We start from the raw sequence: 21737 nt of genomic DNA, 5'->3' as shown, positions 1-21737 counted from the left end.
GTGCCACATTTTTTTATCCAAGAGTCGGTGGACTCTTGGATTCTTTCCACCTTTTACCTGTTGTGACTAATGCTCTTATGAACATGGATGTACAGATATCTCTGAAATCTTGCTTTCAGTTCTTTTGGATATATACCCAGAAGTGGAATTGCTGGATCACAGGGCTATTTTTAATTTTTTAAGGACCCACTGCCATACCGTTTTCCATGGTGGCTGCACAAGTTTGCATTCCCCACCATCAGTGCACAGGGGTTCAAGTTTCTTCACTTCCTTGCCAATGCATTATTTTTTATTTGTTTGTTTGCTAGTAGCCATCCTGATAGGTGTGAAATATCTAGTATTTTAATTATACTTTAGTTTTGAGTGTTTTTAAATTTCCATCATTATGCCTTTTTTGGTCCATAAATTTTTTTAATTATTTTTTATAAATTTATTTATTTATTCTTGGTTGCGTTGGGTCTTTTGTTGCTGTGCATGGGCTTTCTCTAATTGTGGCGAGCGGAGGCTGCTCTTCACTGCGGTGCACGGGCTTCTGATTGCGGTGGCTTGTCCTGTTGCGGAGCACGGGCTCTAGGCCCACGGGCTTCAGTAGTTGTGGCTTGTGGGCTCTAGAGCACAGGTTCAGTAGTTGTGGCGCACGGGCTTAAGTTGCTCCATGGCATGTGGGATCTTCCTGGACCAGGGCTTGAACCTGTGGCCACTGCATTGGCAGGTGGATTCTTAACCACTGTGCCACCAGGGAAGCCCCAGCACCTTTACTTCTGTCTTCCATATCTCTTAGCTTTTCTTTTACATTTTTAAAATTCTCAGTCCCTCTTTGAAGATTTCCTCAATCTGGTCTTCCAATTGGTTGATTCCTAAACTGTGTCCCTTCTATTGTGTATCCTGTCTATTGTGTTCTTTATTTCAGCTCAAGATGAGTTCTCTAGCAGGTTTAAACTACAAATGACCGTACTGGAATTTTCCTTTATAGAGAACTCTGGGATCCAATGTCTTAATACACTTTACCAATAGCCCCCTGGGGGAGTGAGTAGACCAGGCTTCAAGGCCACTGAAATTTGGCCAGCACGCACATGTCTATCACGTTCTGAGAGGATATGCGTGGGATTCTGGAGTGTGCACTGCTCAGCAGCAGGAAGAAGTTCATAAATGCAAAAGCCCTGGGGCCAATAAGTACTGGAGGAATATAATTTCCAAAGCTGAGACGAATTCCATGGGGCTGAGTGTCAGGGCCCCTGCACACTGGTCTCGTCTGGTGACCCAGTTTAAAGGCTTTAAATGTGGAATATGCTGCCTTCAATGTACAAAGAAGCCAAATTGGTGTAGGGCCTCTTTGTAGTTTGAGGAAAAGGACAGCAATTTGTCCTTAGTAGTTGCCCAGATATCCCCTTAGGAAATTCCTTGGGTTGCGGGACCCTGGATTTTGTCTTCATTCAAGGCCCAACCAACTCTGCTTACCTGTGTCTGAGGAGCACGTAAAGCAGCATGGGCAGTTTCCTCAGTAGGAACTACTCTCAGAATATCATCAATGCGAGGGAAAGTCGGGACGCCAACAGTGGCTCGTGTGCTCACGTGTGATGCATTGATGACATACTTGGGGGAATCCAGAATCCCTGTGGAATGTGTCAAGGCCCATTGCGCACCTTGCCTGGCGACATAGAGGAATAAACCGTTAGCAGTGCCCAAGGCTGTCTCCCAAGTGGCAGCAATTTCTTCAGTTACTGTTACGATAGAATCTGGTGATGCTGAAATATCCACTTCACTAGGTAACCTTTGCTCGTTCACAGCGAGGTGCCAAGCACCCGAAACCCTTGTTTCTAGCCAGTGCAGTTTGTTAAGCATGGAGACAGCGCTGTGTATCACTCCGTTTTCATGAATTTCTGTATGAGAAGGGTATTCTTTTTCTTCCTGGGGTTCGAACTGCATGACCTTGGCCAAAGTGAGAGGGGTGTAATCAGTTCCTGGCTCCACATTCAGTCGACGTCCATAGAAGCTGCCAGCAGGGTCACAATAAGCATGTCCACCAGTAAGTCAGCACTTGCCCTGGGTTGCAGGAGCCCAACGGTCCACTCGGATGATACAGTCCAGTAACACAGTAGCAGTCTCAGTCCAAGCATAGGGTACGAGGGCCCCAAGAGCAATTGTGACTGGTTAGCCACTGGTAACAAGTTCCACAACAGAAGAGGGGAGTTCACTTACCCAGGCGTTAGTCTCTCAACCCTCAGCACACAGACTGGAGTATGAGCTCAAGAGCACTTGGAGAGTGGTGGGGAGCTGCCCTCGTCCTCTTTCAGTTCTAAAGGACCCAAATCAGGGTGCAGAGGAACTCATACAGCAGTATCTGCCCTGACTGATCTGTCTCACACAGAGCTTTGCGGGAGGGGGCCTCTGCAGGGAAATCCTCCCCTTTTTCAGTTTCCCTTTCTGTTGAAGGCTGACAAATCAGACACATTTTGGGACCCCTCCTGTCTCCGCCCACCCCCGCAGGGGAGCATATATTGACACAGAGGGCAATTTTGCTTTTCTTAGTGTCCCCAGAGCAGGTGTACAGAGGAGGGAAAGGGCAGGGGTCTGAGGAAGGGCAGGTAACGTGGTCTCACTGGGCAGGGCCATGTTGTCTGGCAGGTACAGGCCTGGAGTGCCAGCCTAGGGGGTTTTGATGGGAGTCACCTGAGATGGCAGGACCTGGTGCGTCAGGAGTCAGAGAGGGGGAAATGGGTGTCGCAGGAAGGGCTGGGACCCACCGGAGTGAAGACCCCGAGTGAGGCTGACTACCCAGGGCATTAGGGCCTCAGAGAAATGGCCTTGGGGGAGTGACTTTGGCTCTCACCTCGGCCCTGTGAGCGAGGACAGCCATCTCCATCCTATACCAAGATGAAGACATTCAGAGCAGCAGAATATGGTAGTTTATCACCAACAGACAGAACTTCTAGAAGACAAACTTCAGAAAAAAATGAAAATGACTCCAGAGGAGAGATCTGAGAGGCAAGAAGGAACGAGGAACAAGTTCATTAATGATGATGATGTCTGACTAGGGGGTGGTTCTTAGAAAGTCAAGATAAGGTCCTGGAGGATAAAAACACCTAAGAATAGGGACTTCCTTGGCGGTCCAGTGGTTAGGACTCTGCGCTTGCACTGCAGGTGGCACCAGTTCCATCCCTGGTTGGGGACTAAGATCCCGAAAGCCATGCGGCCAAAACTAAAAAAAAACAAAACCCATGTAAGGATAGAGAGGGAGCAATCATAATTAAAGGGTTCTAAAGGCCTTGTATAGTTTGAAGGGAGATAGATCAGTTGACCAAGTTTAGACTTTAATACACACGTTGAAACGTTAAGGGTAATCTCCAAAAGAATAGGAAGAGTGGATAACTTCCAAGCCAGTAAGAAGAAAAGGTGTTAAACACTCAATCACTCAAAAAGAAAGCAAAGGAGAAAAACAAGAGAAACAGGACAAACAGAAAGTATTACTTGTATAGAACAGAAACTACTCTGTTTAAGCAGAAAAGGGATTTTCTAGACCATTTTAGGTGACTGTGATGGTTAATTTTGTGTGTCAACTTAACCAGGCTCAGGGATTCCCAGATGGCTGGTAAAACGTTACTTCTGGTGTGTCTGTGAGGGTGTTTCTGGAAGTTAGCATTTGGAGCAGTAGACCGAGTACAGAAGGCCCCCTCGCCAATGCAGGTGGGCCTCACCCATTGCGCCCCGAGAGCCTGAGGAGGACGGGGAGGGGGCGGTGAGGGCGAGTTTGCCCCGTTTGAGCTGGGACACCCATCTCCTCACTCCTCAGGCCTTCAGGCTCAGACTTGAGACTCACACCACCGGCTTTCCTGGGTCTCTAGCTCGGAGATGGCGTATCTGGGGCTTCTCATAATCACGTGAGCCAGTTCCTATAATAAACCTCACATATGTGTGCATATCCTAACGGTTGTTTCTCTGGAGAACTCTGATACACTCACAGAATCCCAGGGGGTCAGAGAACAAATCTCAGAAGGGTGCCTGAACTGGCAGGGCCCTACCTGGGCCTCCAGGATAAGAACTGGGGAGGCTTCATCAGGCAGCCCTGGGGAGGGGGAGGGGAGAAGGCAGGGGACCCTGTTGCTTCCCAGTCCTGCGGGGAAATGACAGAACTGGACCATGAGCTGACAGGAGCCACAGCCTGGGTATGGCTGCTGGGGCTTGAAGGGGTTCAGTGGACCTGGTCAGGGTGTGGGCACAGCTCAGAGGGAGAAGGACCACCTGAGTGAGGAGGGGACCCATCCTGCCCGTTTCACTTGCAGGCCACACCCACTTCGGATAATCGGCTTTTGGGCCGAGGTTCCCATCACCAGGCCCAGAAGAAAGGGCCTTCTTGGGGGCTGGCCAGGGAATGAAGCGGCTGGGAGTGGCGAAGGGGTCCTGGGCAGGCCTTTATACCTTGGTGAGGGTGCCACGTGGGCCGGTGGCAGAGAGGCAGATGTATGGGCTTCTGTAAATTAAAGCTGGGCTCTCTGAGCCCCTTTGAAGGCCTTGTGTCACATGGAACGGCATGGACTCCCCCCATCCCCTTCACGTCTGGTGGTGTCCTTGCTCGACAGCTGCTCACCCATCAGATCCTCAAGGGCCCAGGCAGCCAGTCTGGCCCTGCTCCTTACCCTCAGGCCCAGCAGCCCTGATGCTCAGTAAACATTTGCTGAAGTAATGAAAGGATGAACGTTCTTAACTCTGCTTTACACCAGCCCTGGAAGACTGAGATGAAACACGGACTCAGTGGGAATTCGCCCGAGGTCAGACAGCTTGTGAATAGAAAAGCAGTCCAGATGAGTTAGCGCCCCAGCCAGCTTGCCCCCAGGCCCTGGCTAAGACCTCAGGGACCTTCACACCAGCCTGTGCGGAGGCATCACTGCCTGCAGTTCCTGAGGGGGAAAGTGTTGCTGGCAGGGCCCCACCTTCTCCCAGGGTTCTGCCTGTGCTGGGGGCTCAGGCCTCAAAAGATCTGGTGGCCCCCAGCCCCTCCCACCTCCAGGGAGCTGAACTGACGCCTTGCTGCTTCCCAGCCCCCAGCAGGGGCAAGCACAGCCTGGGGAGGGGACTAGCTAGCATGCATTTGGGCCGGGAAGGGCAAGCACGGGGCCTGGGGACCAGAGGCCACAGGATGTCTCAGAGGAAGCAGACGGCCAAGCAGGGAGGCTTCCTGGAGAGGCCCCTACGAGTCCCTGGAAGCCCCTCCTAGCCCCTGGTGCACTATTTACTGTCTCCTCAGTCACAGGGTCAGCGTTGGGAGGCATCCTGGGCCAAACCTGGTCAATTTGACCCTGGTCCACCGTTGCTTTAGGCCTTGGTCGTTTCTGGCTCTGATGATGGTGACAGCCTCCTAAAAGGCTGCACAGTGTACGGTGTGAGCTTTGACAAGAGCTCGGCCAGAGCTGGTGCTATGCCACCAGGGACACTGGACTGCCCATCCATAACACCGGACGTGCCTCAGAGGCTTCCAGGAGAAATGGACTGAGATTCCCCAAATCCCAGATCTGGGCTAGACATCCTACGGGGACCCTCCATGAGGAAGCAGCCCAGATGAAAATTAAATCAGAATCAGACCTCAAAACGAGGAGATGAGCGCAAGAAAGCAGGAGGGGCTGGTGCTTGCTGGGTCTGCCACGCAAAAACTGTCATCAAAGGCAATGTGTTAAGCAACTGTATTTTTGTCCCTTGCTTACATTTCTCTCACCCCAAGGTTATCCACTCTCTTCTTCGCTTCATTAAAAAAAAAAATCCGTGAAGCGTCTGGAGTGCATCCGGGTGTACGTCAGGGTGGGCGCTGGTTTGGTCGGACTCCCACGGGAGCCAGCTGTCACCTTTCCCTTGATTCAGGCTGTTGCTCACCCCGCACAGAGTTCTTCCCTGCTTAACTGGACACCGCTCCCAGGAGGTGCTCCGAGGAACTCTCAGCCTCTCGCTCCACACACACCAAGGCGGTACAGGATCACGGAGCAGCCTCGGGTAGCACCTCCGCCCTGCGCTGCCCCCAGTCCCTGCCCCGCCCGTCCTGGCCGGGGAGGGCAGTGCCACTTGTGGCTCTGGAGGCTGGGAGAGACCAGGGTGACTGAGCCTCTAAAACACCTTCCACTTACCCAAAAGCTAGCCCTGCAGAGGATAAGGCACGGCCTTCAACAGATGGCCAGGACCCATGCAACCACACCGGGGAGGCCAGGGGAGGGGGCGAGAAAGTGAACCAGCTGGCTTCTCTTTAGCTGGCTGGGGCCCAGGGTGGGCTGGACAACCGCCTTAGAGGATCCAGGCTAGCTTTCTCCCTGAATCTCCGTTCAGTTATTTGTGTCACCTACGACCAGGTCTCACCTGGCAGAGGCCATCACTCTAAGCCACCTCTGAGGGGCCTTGCTCACCTTCGCACTGCAGGTGAACGAACGGATGAGTTCATTTAATTGTCACGAGACATCCTATGAAGCAGAGGTGTCTTGATGGTACAAATGGCAGAATTAAAGCCCAGAGAGGTTCAGTGACTTGCCTGAGGTCACAAAGGTGATGGAGCCTGAGGGCAGTGTCACTGATGCTCCTCCATCTGCCCTCCTCCTAGGTCTAACCCTGGAATCTGCACCATGACCAGGGGGGGAAAAAATAAGGAGGGAACTTTATTTAATATTAAAGTCGGGAGGGGATCAGAAGGGAGGTCGGCTTCACTTGGTAATGGTGTTCCTGCGGAGAGAAGAGGGGTGTGAGGCTGCAGAGCGGCTGCGAGCCTCCCCGACCCCACGCATGCACCGCGAGGCCCTGTGCCCGCCCCGCCTCCCCACTCACGCGTTCATGCTCTTGCCACTGCCGCTGAGCACGATGTACGGTGTCTTCTGGGCCTTCTGCTTCTCCTGGAGCAAAGCCACGGTGCCCAGGGGTGTGTCGCTGGAGCTCATCTTCTTCAGGAGCTGCGGGGGCAGGGTTGGTCAACACGGTGGGAGCGGGCCTCGGCACCTCAGCTGCCCGCCACGCGTCCCGAGGCCCCCCCCCGCGACCCCTCGGGCACCCACCGCCTCCTCGTCCAGCTTCTTCATCCGCCGCTCCGTCTTCATCTTGCCCGAGCCCTTCCCATGGAAGCGGTGGGACAGCTGCCGGAAAGCCTGCGACGGGGGAGGGGGGCAGGACCGTGTTGGAGCCGCCCAAGCCGCACGGGGTAGGGGAGGGGCAGCCCTAGGCCCAGGGTGGGGCGGGGTGGCTGGGAGGGGATGGGAGAAGGCCAGCAGCCCTAGCACCCTCTGGGGCCCCCAGCAGAGTGGGAGGGATGGACTTCGTCGGGGCACCGGGCTGGGGCTGGAGCGAGGGGGCAGCACACCCAGGGAGCATGTGGGGAAGAGCGCTGGCGGGTGGAAGACAAAGACAAGATGGGAGAGTCGGCCGCCCCGCGAGGGCCGCCGGCGGTGAGAGTGAGGGGTCAGGCCAGCAAAGGCACCCTCCCGCCAGGCCTGCGAGGGGGACCACCGTGCCTGCCATAGACACAAACGCCACCAGCCCCCCAGCCCAGACCCTGGGGTGCAGCTCTGCCTCGCAGCCCTGCCTCAGAGGCCCCGCTCACCTCCTTGGGAGTGAGTTTCCGGCCCGTCTCGTCCACGTACTCTATCTTGACGTCAGGCTTGTAGCCGTCCTTCTCCTTGAAGTCCTGGGTGAAGCCTCGGTACTCCTCCCGCCGGCTGTACTTGTCATCGATGGCCCTGCCCGAGACAGACAGGGATTCAGTGTGAGCCGCTGCCCCCCCGGCCCAGGCTCCAGGCCGTGCGGCCCAGGCTGGTGCCCCACTCACATCTTGTCCTCGATGCAGTACACGGCTGACGGCAGGGACTTGTTGGGCGCCTTCACCCGGGCCACCTTCTGCACCGTTGTCTCCAGCAGCCCTGAGGACAGGGGTTATGAGACTCCAGGCTGCCCAGCACTCGCCAACAGCACGGGGCCACTGGGAGACCCTCAGAGCTGTGCCGTGGGAGTGGATGGACATCAGGCCCATTGTGTAGACGGAGGACACAGAGACAAGAGTCAGGTCCTTGTCAGGGGCCACTGGTAGAAGTAGAAGGCAGGACTGGGATCCTAATGCCAAGGCCTCTGTGCCACAGCCTGGACTGTTTCAGCTCCTCACACTCCTCCCCAGAGGAGACACTAAGCCTCAAAGGATGCTTTGCAGGGGAATACGTGAGCACGGGCATTGAAAATGGGGTGATGCAGCACGGAAGGCCAGCTGCTACTAAGACTGCCCCGGAACCAGGGTGCAGGGGAAGGAGTGGCTCATGGCATCAGAAACGAGGAAGAGGCAGCAGAAGGGACCAGGGGAAGCCGCGCCAGCACCTGCCTCGCCTGCCCTTCCCGCCACAGCACCCAGGCCCCAGCAAGGCTGCCCCAAGCCCCTTACCTTTGTTCTGACACAGGAGCAGGGCGGCTGCCAGCCCTCTATTCACGATGGGCTCCTCGTCCAGGATGGTGGTGGAGGAGGCGGAGAACTGGGGGTGGCACAGAATGATGGGGGTGGTAAGTGGGCCACAGGGGCTCTTCTGACCCTCCAACCCAACAGTCACCCCCCACTGGACTGTGGACCTCTCTATGCACCAGGCCCTGCATGACAAGATGTCTCATTTAATCCACAATAACCCCGTGAGGTTTATACACTCCATTTATGCATGAGGAGACCAAGGCTCTGAGACATGGAGGCCCCACGGCTAGGAAGGCACAGAGCTGGGCCTCCAGCCCAGCTCCTGACCCCAAGGCAGCGGGGTCTCCACTCTCGTGTCCTCCCGGCCCCAGCCCCATTCCTCCCTGTCCTCACATCTTGCTGCTGCTTCTCCTCATCCAGGTTGACTGTGCTCCAGCCAATGTTCTCCTCCCCGTCAGATTCGGAGCCGCCGTTGGCCGATCGCTCCTCATCCCGTTCAAAGTCCTAGAGGACAGATCAGGCTCAGCCCAGGCGGCCCAGCCCTCAGCCGGCCCGTCCCACCTAAGCACTGGGGCTCGGCACTGAGGACCAGCAGGGCCGACACTGCCGCCCACGCCGCGCCCCTGCCCCCGGAGCAGAGCAGGCCAGGGGAGCGTGTGGGCGCTGGGCTGCCGAGGACCCACCATGAGCTCTTCCTGCTCCTCCCGGTTGCCGGCCAGCCCGTAGGTGGGGATCTCCCCCAGCGTGCGGCAGAACTCCGACGTGGCGTTGAACACGATGGCCCCCTTCCGCTCCGGATCCTCCTCCTCCTCCCAGCCCCGCTGGCGACACTCCAGCCTCCTGACGATCTCCACCACCTGAGGGAGGGAGTGGCTGTGGGCAAACCCGCAAGTTTCTGGGGTGGGGCCACAGAGACCCAGGAACCCAAGACCCTCCGTGGTGGCAGTACGACAAGCCATTCCCACTGCTCACGGCAGACCAGACCGGTCTCTACTTCTCCCTGGCCCCCGTCTGCTCTGCGCTCCGCACCGATCTCACTGGCTCGCTTCCCTCCTACAAAGTCGTCAATGGCTCCCCACTGCCCTTTGAATTAATATCCAAAATCCCACACGGCCCTTCATGACCGGGCCTGGGCCGACCCTTCTCCAGAGCCGCTCAGCTCACTCCTGCAGCCTCACACGCACGCCTTCCTCCAGGGCCTCTCCCGCCACTCCTCTGCCACCCGCTCTTCACCTGAGAAACTCCAGTTTTAGGACTCGGCGTAAACATCCCTCCCCCCGGAACCCTGTCCCTGAGGCTGCAGGCTAGATACTCTGTGGACCTTCCACCTGCTTCTGGCACTGAATCCACCAGCTACCCACCCTGCCTGCCCTCCCATCACAGCAGACGCCCGGCCCTGCTCCCACCTCAGGCCACCTTACCTGGCACGGCTCCAAGGGCCCTCAGAACTCTGCTCCTGACACTGCCCCCCCTCCTGACTACACTCACTGTCCCCTCTGTTGTGTCATTCCCACAAGCACACAGGGATGACCTAGGATCTCCCCTCTTTTATTTTTGGCTGCGCGGCATGTGGGATCTTAGCTCCCCGACCAGGGATCGAACCCACATCCCCCACAGTGGAAGCACGGAGTCTTAACCACTGGACCGCCAGGGAAGTCGCTCTCCCCTCTTTTAAAAACTCCTCCTTGGACTTCCCTGGTGGCACAGTGGTTAAGAATCCGTGCTTCCACTGCAGGGTACACGGGTTCGAACCCTGGTCTGGGAAGATCCCACATGCCGCGGGGCAACTTAAGCCCGTGCGCCACAACTACTAAGCCTGCATCCTAGAGCCCACGAGCCACAACTACTGAGCCTGTGCACCTAGAGCCCATGCTCCACAATAAGAGAAGCCCCCGCAATGAGAAGCCTGTGCTCCGCAACGAACAATAGCCCCCGCTCGCCACAACCAGAGAAAGACCACGCGCAACAAAAACCCAACACAGCCAAAAATAAATTTAAAAACAAAACAAAACTCCTCTTTCAATACCGCAGCCCTCCTGCTCTGCTCCCTGACAGCAAACTCCTCCGAGAAGTTTCTAGTCTCCATGTCCACTTTTGCAACCCTTTTCCTTTCATTTTATTATGTTCCATTTTTAAATGAATGTCATCCTACACAAAAATGGGTTATTTATAATACATGCATATTTTTAAAAATAACCACCACCAAACACCCATGTCCCCATCACCTGGCTGAGAAACATTATTAACCCCAAGTGTCTCTTCCCCACATATCTGTGGTCATGATTCACTGGCTCTCCTTTATAGTTTTACCACATAAAGACCTATCCACGAACAGTCTGTTATTTTGTTGTGCATTTTTCAAACATTATGCAATCTGAATCGTACTATATGATTCTACTATGACTTGTTTTTATATATATGTAAGTATATATGTATTTTAAGGTTAATCTTGACACGAGCGGCTATGGTTCATTAGCTTTTAACTACAGAATCATATTCCGTGACATGATCATACCTCGATTTAGTTATCTAGTGCACCAAAGATGTTCTTCTTCTGTTACCACGAGTAACGCAGCTGAAGCAACCTGATGCAAGCATTTCTCTGGGGCACACGTGAGAGTGCGGACCGGTGAGCCGCACGGAACACACTCACTTTCATTCTGCAAGGTTCGTCAGTGTCTTCCCACTGATTAGACTCGTTTACACGTCCATGAAAAGTGTGGCTAAGAATTCTGGCTGCTCCACATCCTCACTGACATTTGATGTTGTCAGACTGACATTTTTGCCAAATGATGCACGTGTGACACAGTCTGTCATTGTTTCAGCTCACCTTTCCTTGATCACTACTGAGGTTGGGCCTCGCGGGGTATTCTAATGGTCATTTATCCTTCTAATTCTCTGAATGCCATTCTGCATATGGACAAATATCTTCTCCCTCTGGCCTGTCTTTTTACATTCTTTATGATGTCGTTTTTCCTCTTTCCTGGCCACATATCGAGGCATGTGGGATTTTAGTTCCCCGACCAGGGATGGAACCCATGCCCCCTGCAGTGGAAGCGCGGAGTCTTAACAACTGGACGCCAGGGAATTCTCCTTCATAATGTATTTTAAATAAAACAAAGTTTTAAAATTAAGGGGCCTCCCTGGTGGCACAGTGGTTAAGAATCCACCTGCCAATGCAGGGAACATGGGTTCGAGCCCTGATCCGGGAAGATTCCACATGCCACGGAGCAACTAAGCTAATGCGCCACAACTACTGAGCCTGCGCTCTAGAGCCCACGAGCCACAACTACTGAGCCCACGTGCCACAACTACTGAAGCCCGTGCGCCTAGAGCCCGTGCTCTGCAACAAGAGAAGCCACTGCAATGAGAAGCCCACGCACCACAACCAAGAGTAGCCACTGCTCGCCACAACTAGAAAAAGCCCACGTGCACCAACAAAGACCCAATGCAGCCAAAAATAAATAAGTAAATTTTTTTAAAAATTAAAAATTTTTATTTCTAAGTAAAATGTCTGTTTTCTTCTTCATGGTTTATGCTTTACATTTATATTGTAAGAAATCTTTCTCCTGAAATAATCCAATCACATAAAAACAAATATTCTATGATTCTACTTATAGGAGGTCCCTAGAGGAGTCAAGGTCATAGAGACAGACAGTGGAATGGTGATTGCCAGAAGCTGGGGGGAAGGGAGAATGGGGAGTTAGTGTTTAATGGGGACAGTTTCAGCTTTACAAGGTGAAGAGAGTTATGGGGATGGATGGCGGTGACGGCTGCACACAAGGTGAATATACTTAATACCACAGACCATACACCTAAAAATGGGTAAGATGGTAAACATTACGTGTATTTTAACACAATAAAAAAAAGAATCTCTACCACGAAGTCATAAACGTAATTTTTTTTTACTTTGGCCTCAAATATTGTTTTTACTTTTAAGTTCTTAATCTAAGTGAATTTGCATAAGGTGTGAAGTACAAACCCAATTTCACATTTTTCCAAATAGGTAACTGATTGTCCCACCAGCACTTATGGAGCTGAGCACCTTTCACACTGGGACACCACGTGTCCTGGCTCAGTAGTCTGTTTCTGGGTCCCTGTATTCAATCTCAGCCCTATTAGTCCACACTTATGCCAATATCATACTGTTTCAATTTCAACTTTCTAAAAAGACTTGATATCTGTTACAGCAAATCCCACCACGTTATTATTCTAAAGCGTCTTGGCTATTTTGGTCCCTTTGATCTTCCGTGTAAATTTTAGTCAACTTGCCAGCTTCCACAAAAGTCTCTATTGGGATTTCTGTTGGAACAGCATTTAATCTATAGGTTAATTGGAGAAGACAGACATCTTTACAATATTAGTGGTATCCATTAACATGGTTGTTATGGACTGAAATGTGTCCCCCGCAAAATTTGTATGTTGAAGCCCTCATCTCCAGTGTGGCTGTATTTGGAGACAGGGCCTTTAAGGAGATAATAAAGGTCAAATGAGGTCATAAGGGTAGGCCCTAATCCAATAGGCTAGTGTCCTTACAAGAAGGAAAGATGTCAGAGAACAGACAAAGGCCATGTGAGGACACAGTGAGAAGATGGCCATCTCCAAGGCAAGAAGAGAGGCCTGAAGAGAAAGCAAACCTGCCAACACCTTGATCTTGGACTTCCAGCCTCCAGAAGTGTTAGAATAAATTGCTGTTGTTTAAGCCACCCGGCCTGTAGTATTCTGTTATGGTAGCCCTTGGAAACTAAAACAACACGTCTTGTTTAATGCTTTTCGAAAACGGACTCTAATTTTCCCCATATAGATCTTACGAATCATTCATTCCTTTTTATCTTGTTGCTATGCTGATTACTCCTTTCCCACATTGCCTTCTCTTGCTTATCCACATTACTTCACCATCTATATCGCTTTCATAAATGGTGTCCTTTTTAAAATTACATTTTCTACCTATTGCTGGTGTACAGAAACACAATCAACGTTCATCTATTAATCTTGTGTCCAGCAACCTTGTTAAAGCCTGCAAGATCTAGTCCCCATTTCCCACCACCCCACAGAGCTGACCTTAAGATGGGAGCATCAGTGACCTCCGTGCTGCCCGATCCCAAGGTCAGTTCCCATCCTCCTGATACCAGACTCTCTGGAGCATGCGCCACAGCTGCTCACACGCTTCCACTCCAGACCTTTCTTCACATGGCTTCCAGGACGGCACCCTCTCCTCTTTGCCCTCCTCGCCTGGAGCCCTACGTTCTCTTCCTTATTTATACTCACTCTCCTGGTGATTCCATCCAGTCCTCTGGTTTTAAATCCCAGCTACACAGACTTCCATGCTTGTATCTCTCATCTCAGCCTCTCCCCTGAAGTTCAAAGTCATACATCCAACTGCCTATTCAATATCAATCACCTCCAATAAGGAGGCACCTCAAAGCTAACTAAACCAAATGGAAACACTTGCTTTTCTTCCCCACACCTGTTCCTCCCCTAGTCTCCCCCATCTCAGTAAATGGCCCAGCCAGTAGAAAACCCAATCGTGATTAATCCCACCGGGCCACGTAACCTTTACAATCCTTTCAGCCGTAGACTCTGGGACACTCGCACATAATTTTTAAATGTTAACGCTATTCCGCGTTAACTATGAAAGAGAAAAACTTTCCTCAACTCGCGCCCCCTTCAGCTACTGCCCCATTTTCCCGTCCTCTATTAGAGTGGGGTTGGGCAAACTGGGGCCCACTGCCTGTCCTCGTAAAGCAAGCTGTATTGGCATGCAGCCATGCCCACTGGCTACACTGGCAGAGCAGCTGAGTAGCTGCTGCCAAGATCTAAGCCTCAGACGTTTACTCTCTGGCCCTTTAACAAAAAGCCCTCACGCTCCTGCACTGAGGAATCGTCGCAAGCTGCTGCCCTCACCTCCGTGAGTCCCGTCTCTCCTCAGTCCTCCAGAAGCTACTGTCTCTGCCAGGGCACTGTCTCCACTGGTGCCAAATCCGACCTGCCCCTCAGCAGTGTTAGATGACGCCGCCCTCCCTCTCCTCGAAACCTCTCCTCGGCTTCAGGGAGGCCTCACTCTTGTGGCTCCCCTCCTACGCTACCCCACACGGTAGGCACCCCAGGTTCGCTGCTGCAGCCTCTGTCTCCAGCCCCACTTTCTCCCTCGGTGGGAGGTGCAGGGTTACAAGTGTGGGCTCTGGAGTCAAGCTGTGCACATTCCAGCTCGGCCACTTACCAGTCATGTAACCTTGGGCAACTTGCCTAACGCCTCTGTGCCTCAGTTTTCCTCAACTGTAAAATGGAGAAAACAGAACCTTCCTCATAGGGTGTTGCTGTGAGAATTAAATGAAGCAGCACACAGAGCACTTAAGCAGTGCCCGGCATGTGCCAGTGCCCCGTGAGGGTCAGCGATGACCACGGCCTCAAGGCCCCACTGACCTCTCTGCCTCAGCTCACACCACCAGCCCTTCACCCTGCTCCAGCCTACCTGGTTCTCCAACATTCTAAGGTCGTCTATCCAAAGGACATCTGCTGTCCCCAGGGCCTGAACGTCTGTCTACGCGACCTCCACACTGAATCTGCGCAAGATCGGCTCCTTTGTGTCATTTCAGTCTCAGTTCAAATGTCTCCCCTTGAAAGGTCTTCCCTGAACACCCGAACCAAGAGACCAACCCCCCGGTGACTCCTGTCTGGTCTGCTCAGCTCTAGTCACTATCAGAAATTACTGTTTGCTCGTGTTCACAAGTTCACCGCCACTTCTGCCTCCATGAAAGGCATAGGGACCCTTGGCTGTCCTGTTCTCCAATGACTCCCCAGCCCTGGGACAATGCCTCACACACAGTAAGGCATGCAATACACACTCCAGAAGGAAAGAAGGGAGGGAAAGATCCAACCACTAAAACATGCCCTAGTGGAAACGCTGCAGAAACCTAGAATCTACCAATAACACCATACGAAACAAAAGAGAGGATGCAAATTGAAATGCGGGTGCTGCCTACGATGGCGCGGGAGCACGTGCTCCTTAGGACAGGCCACTGCAGACACACCTGTCACCGAAGGGCCCAGCGCCCACCCACGCCTCAGGAGCCCCCCTACCTTCTCACCGCTGTCTCGCAGCTGCTGTAGCTGCCGCAGGCGGCGCCCCTTCTCCAGCTGCTTCTGCAGCTCCAGCTCCGCCTCATCCTCCTCCAGCACCTCGGGTGACCCAGACCACGGAGCTCTGCCCTCCTCTGGTGGAAACACGGGAGACGCCGGCTCAGATCACTTCCAGGGGCCCTGGGCTCCTGTCCCTGCTTTTCCACCCCTGCCCCCAACTCCGCCTCTGCCCTCCCACCCCCCGAAACGGGCTGGCTGGGCCCTTACCCTCGTCGCTGATGTCCATGTTCTCCACGCGGGGGTCATCTGACTGCAAGGGCTGAGACACAGGCTCCTTCTCCCCCTCCTCCTGGGCCTCCTCGTCTGCCTGAGGCACTCGGCGCCGACCCCGGCCCCGCAATCTGTGTGGAGAGGCCTCTGTGTGAGCCCTGGCCCCGGGGCTGGCTCAGCGCCAACACCGACCCCTGTCCCCACACCCACCTGGAACCGAAGTCCTCATCTTGAGTCTGGTCCCCAAGGGGCAGCAGGTCATCAGCCTGTATCACCACCTCCTTCTCCTTCTTGCGGATCTTCTTCACTCGCCGCTTGGTCTTTTTAAAGGTCACCTGAAGGGGAGAGAGAAAAGAGAAACGTGAAGGCCGGGGTGGCGGTGGGGGAAGGTAGCAGCACAAGCCCATGAGAGCGAACGCCGCCTTAGCGCTACTCTGCCCTGGCTGTGGTCCTACGTAGTTCACGCACATGGGCAAGATGTGAGGTGTGGGCGATTACCCTCCCGCCCGTGAGATGAGGAAAACCGAGGCACAGAGAGATTATGTATCTCGTCCAAAGTCAGCTAGCTCCTAAGCAGGAGAGCCGGGGTTGTGAATCCCAGGAGTCTGGCTGCAGAGTCTTGCTCATAACCACAGAGCCAAGCAACCTACTGAGCCAGTGGTCTACCTGCGAATTCACACAGCCATCCCAACGGCGACAGCCACGCACTGCTGTAAAATGACCACTTACCAGATCACCACCAATCCTTGTATCAGCCCCCAAGAGCTGGCTCTCGCCATCCCCATTTCAGATGGGGCGCCTGGTACTTACATCACTCACCCCAGGCACGGGCTGGCTAAGCAGCAGGGTCTGAACACCAATTCAGGGCCACCTGGCTCACGGTCCTTGTTCTGTCTACACCAACTGCCTGCCCACAGCTCCTCCTCGGGGCTGCCAATGACTGCGCATCCACAGGGACCAAGCACCACATGATCACCTGATCCCCCTCCTTAGCTCATTCTGGCAGCCTGTGACCTCCGAGGGGAGGGAGAGTCACCACCCTAGTCACAAGTGCGGGTGGAGGCCTCGGGGCTCACCATCTCCTCGGGCGTGAGGTACTCGGAGGCGAGCCGGGGCCCAGCTGCGCTCAAGGACTGAGCCTGCAGCCGCAGCTTGGCCCGGATCTCTTCCAGCTCCCGTTCCCGGAGGCCATCGGCCACGCCGCCCTGCTCCAGACGGAAGGACTGCAGCCGCTCGCCCTCGAGCTCCTCATCGTACTTGGACAGGACAGAGCGGGGTTTTTGCTGCAAGACAAGAAGTACAGGTTAGGACCCAACCCGGCTCCTGAAGAGCCACCACCGTCTCCGCCCAGAGCCCACACTGCCGGCCTGCCTGTGCCAAGTCATCCACACTCTCATCCTCTGCGTACGGCAGGTAGCCAGGCTTCTTCTTGCGCAGCTCCACGTTCTTCTCTGCCCGCTCCTTATCCACCAGGCTCACGTTCACCAGCACATCCTCCTCCTCCTGCAGCACTCCTGGAGCCAGGGCGGAAGCAGTGGCCGGTCACGCTCGCCCTCAACTCAGCAGTGCCTGTGGCCCCAGCCAGAGCACCCCAGTTCAACCCACCTTTGTCCTTGAGGGTGAGGATGACAGTCTCCCCCTCTTGGAATGAGTCAATGGCATGCTCCACGGTGAGGCCCTGCAGGTCCCGGGCACTGTACAGGGCCTAGAAGGGAGGCAGAAGGTCCAGCCGGGTCAGGAGCCCGATCCACCAAGCCCTGGGATCCCAGCACCAAGGACAGCACCCCCCGCCCCCACCCCCCGACCCCAGGCTCAACCCCACCGCCACCCCCCAGCTGCTGCAGCTTCACCTGCCGCCTCTGCCCGAACTCCTCCTCCACCAGGGTGCTGACACCAAACTCTTGGTCCATCTCCTCCAGCAGCTTGGCCTATGGGACAGGGAGGGGGTGACGTCTGACCTCAAGCTGTTCAGGATCAGCAGAAGGTGCGGGGCCTTACTAAATGTGAGTGCAAAGAGCACAGGACTGGGAGGCACGCTGCTGAAAACCCAGCGCGGGCACTACTGACCACTCCTACAGCCTTGAGCCCAGCCTCAACTCCCCAGGGTCCATGTTCTGCCTCACCAGCCGGTCAGGCCACCAGAAGCACTGAACGACACCCCAGCTCCCAGCACCTCACCCTCCTCTCTGCCAAGTCCTTCTCCTTCTGAAGCTGCCGGGTCCTCTCGATCCAGGCTGCAGTGTCATCCAGCCAGGGGTCATCCTCCCCCAGGGCCTTTATCTTCCTGAAGAGGGAAGACAGTGATGCTCCGGGAGCCAGCTCCTGCTCCCCCACCCCAACTCCAGAGCTGCTTGGCGCCTCCTCGGGCCCTCCCCCTGCCTGCCCGGCTGGGACCCTCACCCCAGCTTTTGGTTCAGGAGACGCTTTTCTTTGGCAGCCGCCAGCTTCTCTCGTAGCTCTTCTCGCTGTCGCAAGGCCATGGGATTGATGACATCGGCGGTCACGGGCTCCTCCTTGGTGCCCGCCTCTGGAAGGGAGGCCCAGGCGTGAGGCTATGCCTGCCCAAGGCTGGTGGGGAGAGGAGGGAGCCACTCACGCTGCCCCCGTCCAGCTCAGGGGGCCAGAGGGGCCAGGGGTGGGGGAAGAATCCATGCCTCCCTACTCCCACGCGACCCCACCCTCCCATGTCTCCCCACAGCACAATGGGACCCTCCATGCCTTCCACAGTCCCTCTGATCATACTTCAAAAACAAAACAAAACGAAAAAACCAGCACCTGCACAGCCCAGATCCGTTTGCAGGAACTGTGCACATCTCTCAGCCCATCTAATGCTACCTCACAGCCAGACTGAGGATGCAACGCCAACTGCTCAAACTACAAGAAGCAGCTGAGTCCCAGATCCGCCACACAACAGCAAGGAGGGCCCCGCGCCCACTGCCAGCACAAACACAGGACCGCTGAATGGTGCTGAACCTGTGCCCACTTTCTTCAAAGACCCCTTCAGATGGCCTCTCTCCTTGGCCCCAAATGCCCTCCCTTCCCCCACCCTCAGCCCCACACTCACCCTTCTTGACGGCATTGACCTCCAAGGGTTTCAACCCCAACTTTGCCCGGAGTTTACTGAGGGCAAGAGATACAAGTGTTAGGAGCTGTCAAAGAAAGAGCAGTACCGAATGCATTTCTGGACAGACAGGGTGAAAACATGAGGGGACTGAGTGGTCCTAAGGGTCCCAAACCTAGGGCCTGACCCAGCATTGGGAAGAGCACTGGCCTCCCAAGCAGGCGGAAGGCCTGGCCTGCCTCTAACCAGTGAAATGCCATCCTTCCTCTTGGGTCTTAATTGCCCACTTCTGTAACTCAAATGGTTGGCTAAGATGATTTACGTGGCAACTTCCAACTTCAATCAGAACGCGTTACTGTGCGAAAGCCACCCGAAACAGCTGCCCCTGAAACTGCTTGTAAGAAAACACAGAAACGTAAAGGAGACAGTACTTACTTGGTCTCCTCGATGCTGAGTGACGAGGCATCACCTGAGCTTGCTTTGGAGCTGGCAGCTGGAACAAGAAGCAGCAAGGCTCAGGAGCTGAACACAGGGCCTGCAGCCACAGCCTTGGCTCCAGCTGCAGGGCCGAAAACGAGAGGCCCTCACCAGCACCTGGGCCTGCTTCCTCCTCCCCAGGAGCTCCTTCTACCTGAGTCCCAGGCTCTGAGAATGCCACCTCTCCACACACCTTCCTTTCTTGATGCAAAAGGTCCAGCTTTCTACATCCTTCACTTTGCCGCCTCTTCACTTTTGTACATTCTGTATTTTCAACCTGCACTGCCCTCTCTGGCCTCACCCTGATTAACAAAATCCTATCCGAATGCAACAACGAAATGCCACTTCCTTCGTGGAGTCCTGTTCGATTATTGATCAGCATGAACTGCTCTCCCCTGCACTGCATAGTACGGTCAGTCATTTCTGGGTCTGTTTCTCCTCACAGGGCAGGAACCACCTTGGCAACATAACTGTGTCCTCTGTGTAATTCGTGCAATGAAGAAACACACTTATTGGTGCCTGTTCTATGATGATATCGGGGTCACAGAGATAAAGGGGCATTTCGGACCTCCTCCACCCACCTCACAAACAGCAAATAGCTTCAGCGAACACCAGAGACAACAGCCAGACTCCATCAGGCGGAGCTGCAACAGCCAGACTCCATCAGGTGGAGCTGCCCCAACCAGCTGCCACCATGTGCTCATCCTTCCGGCAGGCCCACCTCACAACCTACCTCTTTCCCTCTTTCCCTTTTATCCCACCTGGACCCTGCATCCCAACCCTTCTAGGCTCTCTCCAAGGTCACCAGCCTCCTTAATTCGAAATCCCATGGATTCTTTTCAGCTCTGGTTTTCGCCTGATCTCCTGTGGTGTGTGACATTGTTGATCACTCCCACAGATCCCATGACACAAGATTCTACGGTTTTCCTGCTTTGGGGGATAGCCTACCTCCTTTTTCTAGTCTCCGGCTCTGCCTACTACTAAGACATTGGCATCTCTCAGGTTCTACTCCCAACCCTGGCTTCTCACTCCTCAGTCTCTCAAGGGACTTCATTTGCCACCTGAACTCTCATGATTCCCAAATTGCTCTATCTGGCCCAAATGCTGGGTTGCTCCATGCACATCAAATGCAACACTCTCCAAAAGCGAATTCGTTGTCTCCCTCCAAAAATCTGTGTTGCTTCCAAACTCCTCAAGTTCAGTCGACAGCACTCCCACCCACCTAATCGCTCAAGCCAAAATTCAAGGAGCATCCTCAATTCCTTCTTCTCCTTCCCGTCCTCTTCCAAGTGCTAAGCTCTGTCACATCGTCCTCCGAAACACCTTTCCAATCTCCCCTCCATCCCACTGCTGCTGCCTTGGTGCAGGCCACCATCAGCCTTCACCTCACCTCCAATCTTCACTGCCCTTGACCCAGTTCTCAACACAATGATCTTTGCAAAATATGAATATGATCAAGCACTCCTCAGCTCAAACTCATGGCTCCCTACGACTCTCAAGACAAAGTTCAAATTTCTTAACAGGGCCTATCTCACAGCCTCGTGTCTCTGCTGTGAACTCTACACAACTTGCGCAATATCAGGTTTCTTCTTGCCTCTGCACGTGCTGGCACCACTTCATTCACTCACTCAACACACTTAGGGAGGGCCTGAGATATGCCAATTGAGGAAAACAGAAAATTTCTATCCTCACGAAGTTTAACAGAGAAAAACAACCTTTAATTCCAAATAACCACAGGAAGACCCGTTACAGTACTGACGAAGAGAGTCTGGCGATGCCTCGGCCTGGTATGCTCGGCCTCCAAACCCAGAGCCCCACCACCCCCAGACACCCCCCATCGCCCCGCCCCCTGCACAGGCCCCGCCCCTCACCGGCCTCGTAGCCGTCCTCCCGCTTCTCCCGCTTCACCCGCCGCTCGGAGGGCTCTGTCTGGTTGCGCTCCCGCCCGTGCGCGCCGCTGCGGGCCTCAGCTTCGGCCCCGCGTCGCCCGCTCCCGCGTTCGCTCCCACGCTCTCGGCTTCGCTTCCGTCGTTCGCTGCCACTGCTGCCGCCGCCGCTGCTCCGGTGCTTGTGTTTTTTGTGTTCCCGGTGCCGAGGCGGCTGCTCGGTGGCGCCCCCGGTGCCGGCCGCTGCCGTGGTCCCGGCCGCCTCCTTCTCCCCACGGTGCTTCTTTGACGACCCCATGGTGGTGTGTCCACCCCGAGCCCGGCTACCGCCGAGCCCCGACAACGCAAAATGGGAACGCTTCCGGGTCGCCAGACAGCCGGTGTCGTATTGCCGGAAACCAAGAGCGGCTGCTTCCGTCGCTTGCCTCGGAGCCTGCCCCAAAGGTTCATGGGAAAGCCGGGATCGGAGCCCGACTGCGCAGTCGCGGCCGCCTCGGGCCGTGGTGCAGTCTTTGAGCAGGTCGACCAATTGCGCATGCGCGTCTCAAGGTGCTGTGCG

The 21737-nt window shown here is 54.6% G+C and overlaps 1 protein-coding gene across 1 annotated transcript; it reads right to left on the bottom strand.

The window, feature by feature from the left end:
• Positions 1–6609: 6609 nt before the first annotated feature.
• On the bottom strand, positions 6610–21522 carry SART1 (spliceosome associated factor 1, recruiter of U4/U6.U5 tri-snRNP). Its single transcript, XM_065881445.1, has 20 exons — positions 21164–21522; positions 19251–19308; positions 18819–18874; positions 18155–18281; positions 17933–18038; positions 17605–17682; positions 17360–17459; positions 17126–17268; positions 16831–17037; positions 15965–16089; positions 15752–15885; positions 15485–15618; positions 9088–9261; positions 8798–8908; positions 8387–8474; positions 7787–7877; positions 7562–7697; positions 7020–7109; positions 6796–6917; positions 6610–6693 (listed from the first exon to the last, which is right to left on the bottom strand). The coding sequence occupies exons 1-20, from the start codon at positions 21474–21476 to the stop codon at positions 6675–6677; spliced, it is 2412 nt and encodes an 803-aa protein (XP_065737517.1). The 5' UTR covers positions 21477–21522; the 3' UTR covers positions 6610–6674.
• Between the last annotated feature and the right edge of the window lie 215 nt (positions 21523–21737).

Source organism: Phocoena phocoena, chromosome 8 (genome assembly GCF_963924675.1).
Source record: "Phocoena phocoena chromosome 8, mPhoPho1.1, whole genome shotgun sequence".
Taxonomy (NCBI): Eukaryota; Metazoa; Chordata; class Mammalia; order Artiodactyla; family Phocoenidae; genus Phocoena; species Phocoena phocoena.
This window is presented reverse-complemented; position numbering and strand designations above follow the sequence as displayed.

Coding starts and splice junctions, on each gene's coding strand:
- SART1 (XM_065881445.1), bottom strand. CDS start 21,476: ATGGGGTCGTCAAAGAAGCACCGTGGGGAGAAGGAGGCGGCCGGGACC. Junction 19,309..21,163: donor GGAGGACGGCTACGAGGCCG/GTGAGGGGCGGG, acceptor TTCTTGTTCCAG/CTGCCAGCTCCAAAGCAAGC. Junction 17,038..17,125: donor GTGTGGATGACTTGGCACAG/GCAGGCCGGCAG, acceptor CTTGTCTTGCAG/CAAAAACCCCGCTCTGTCCT.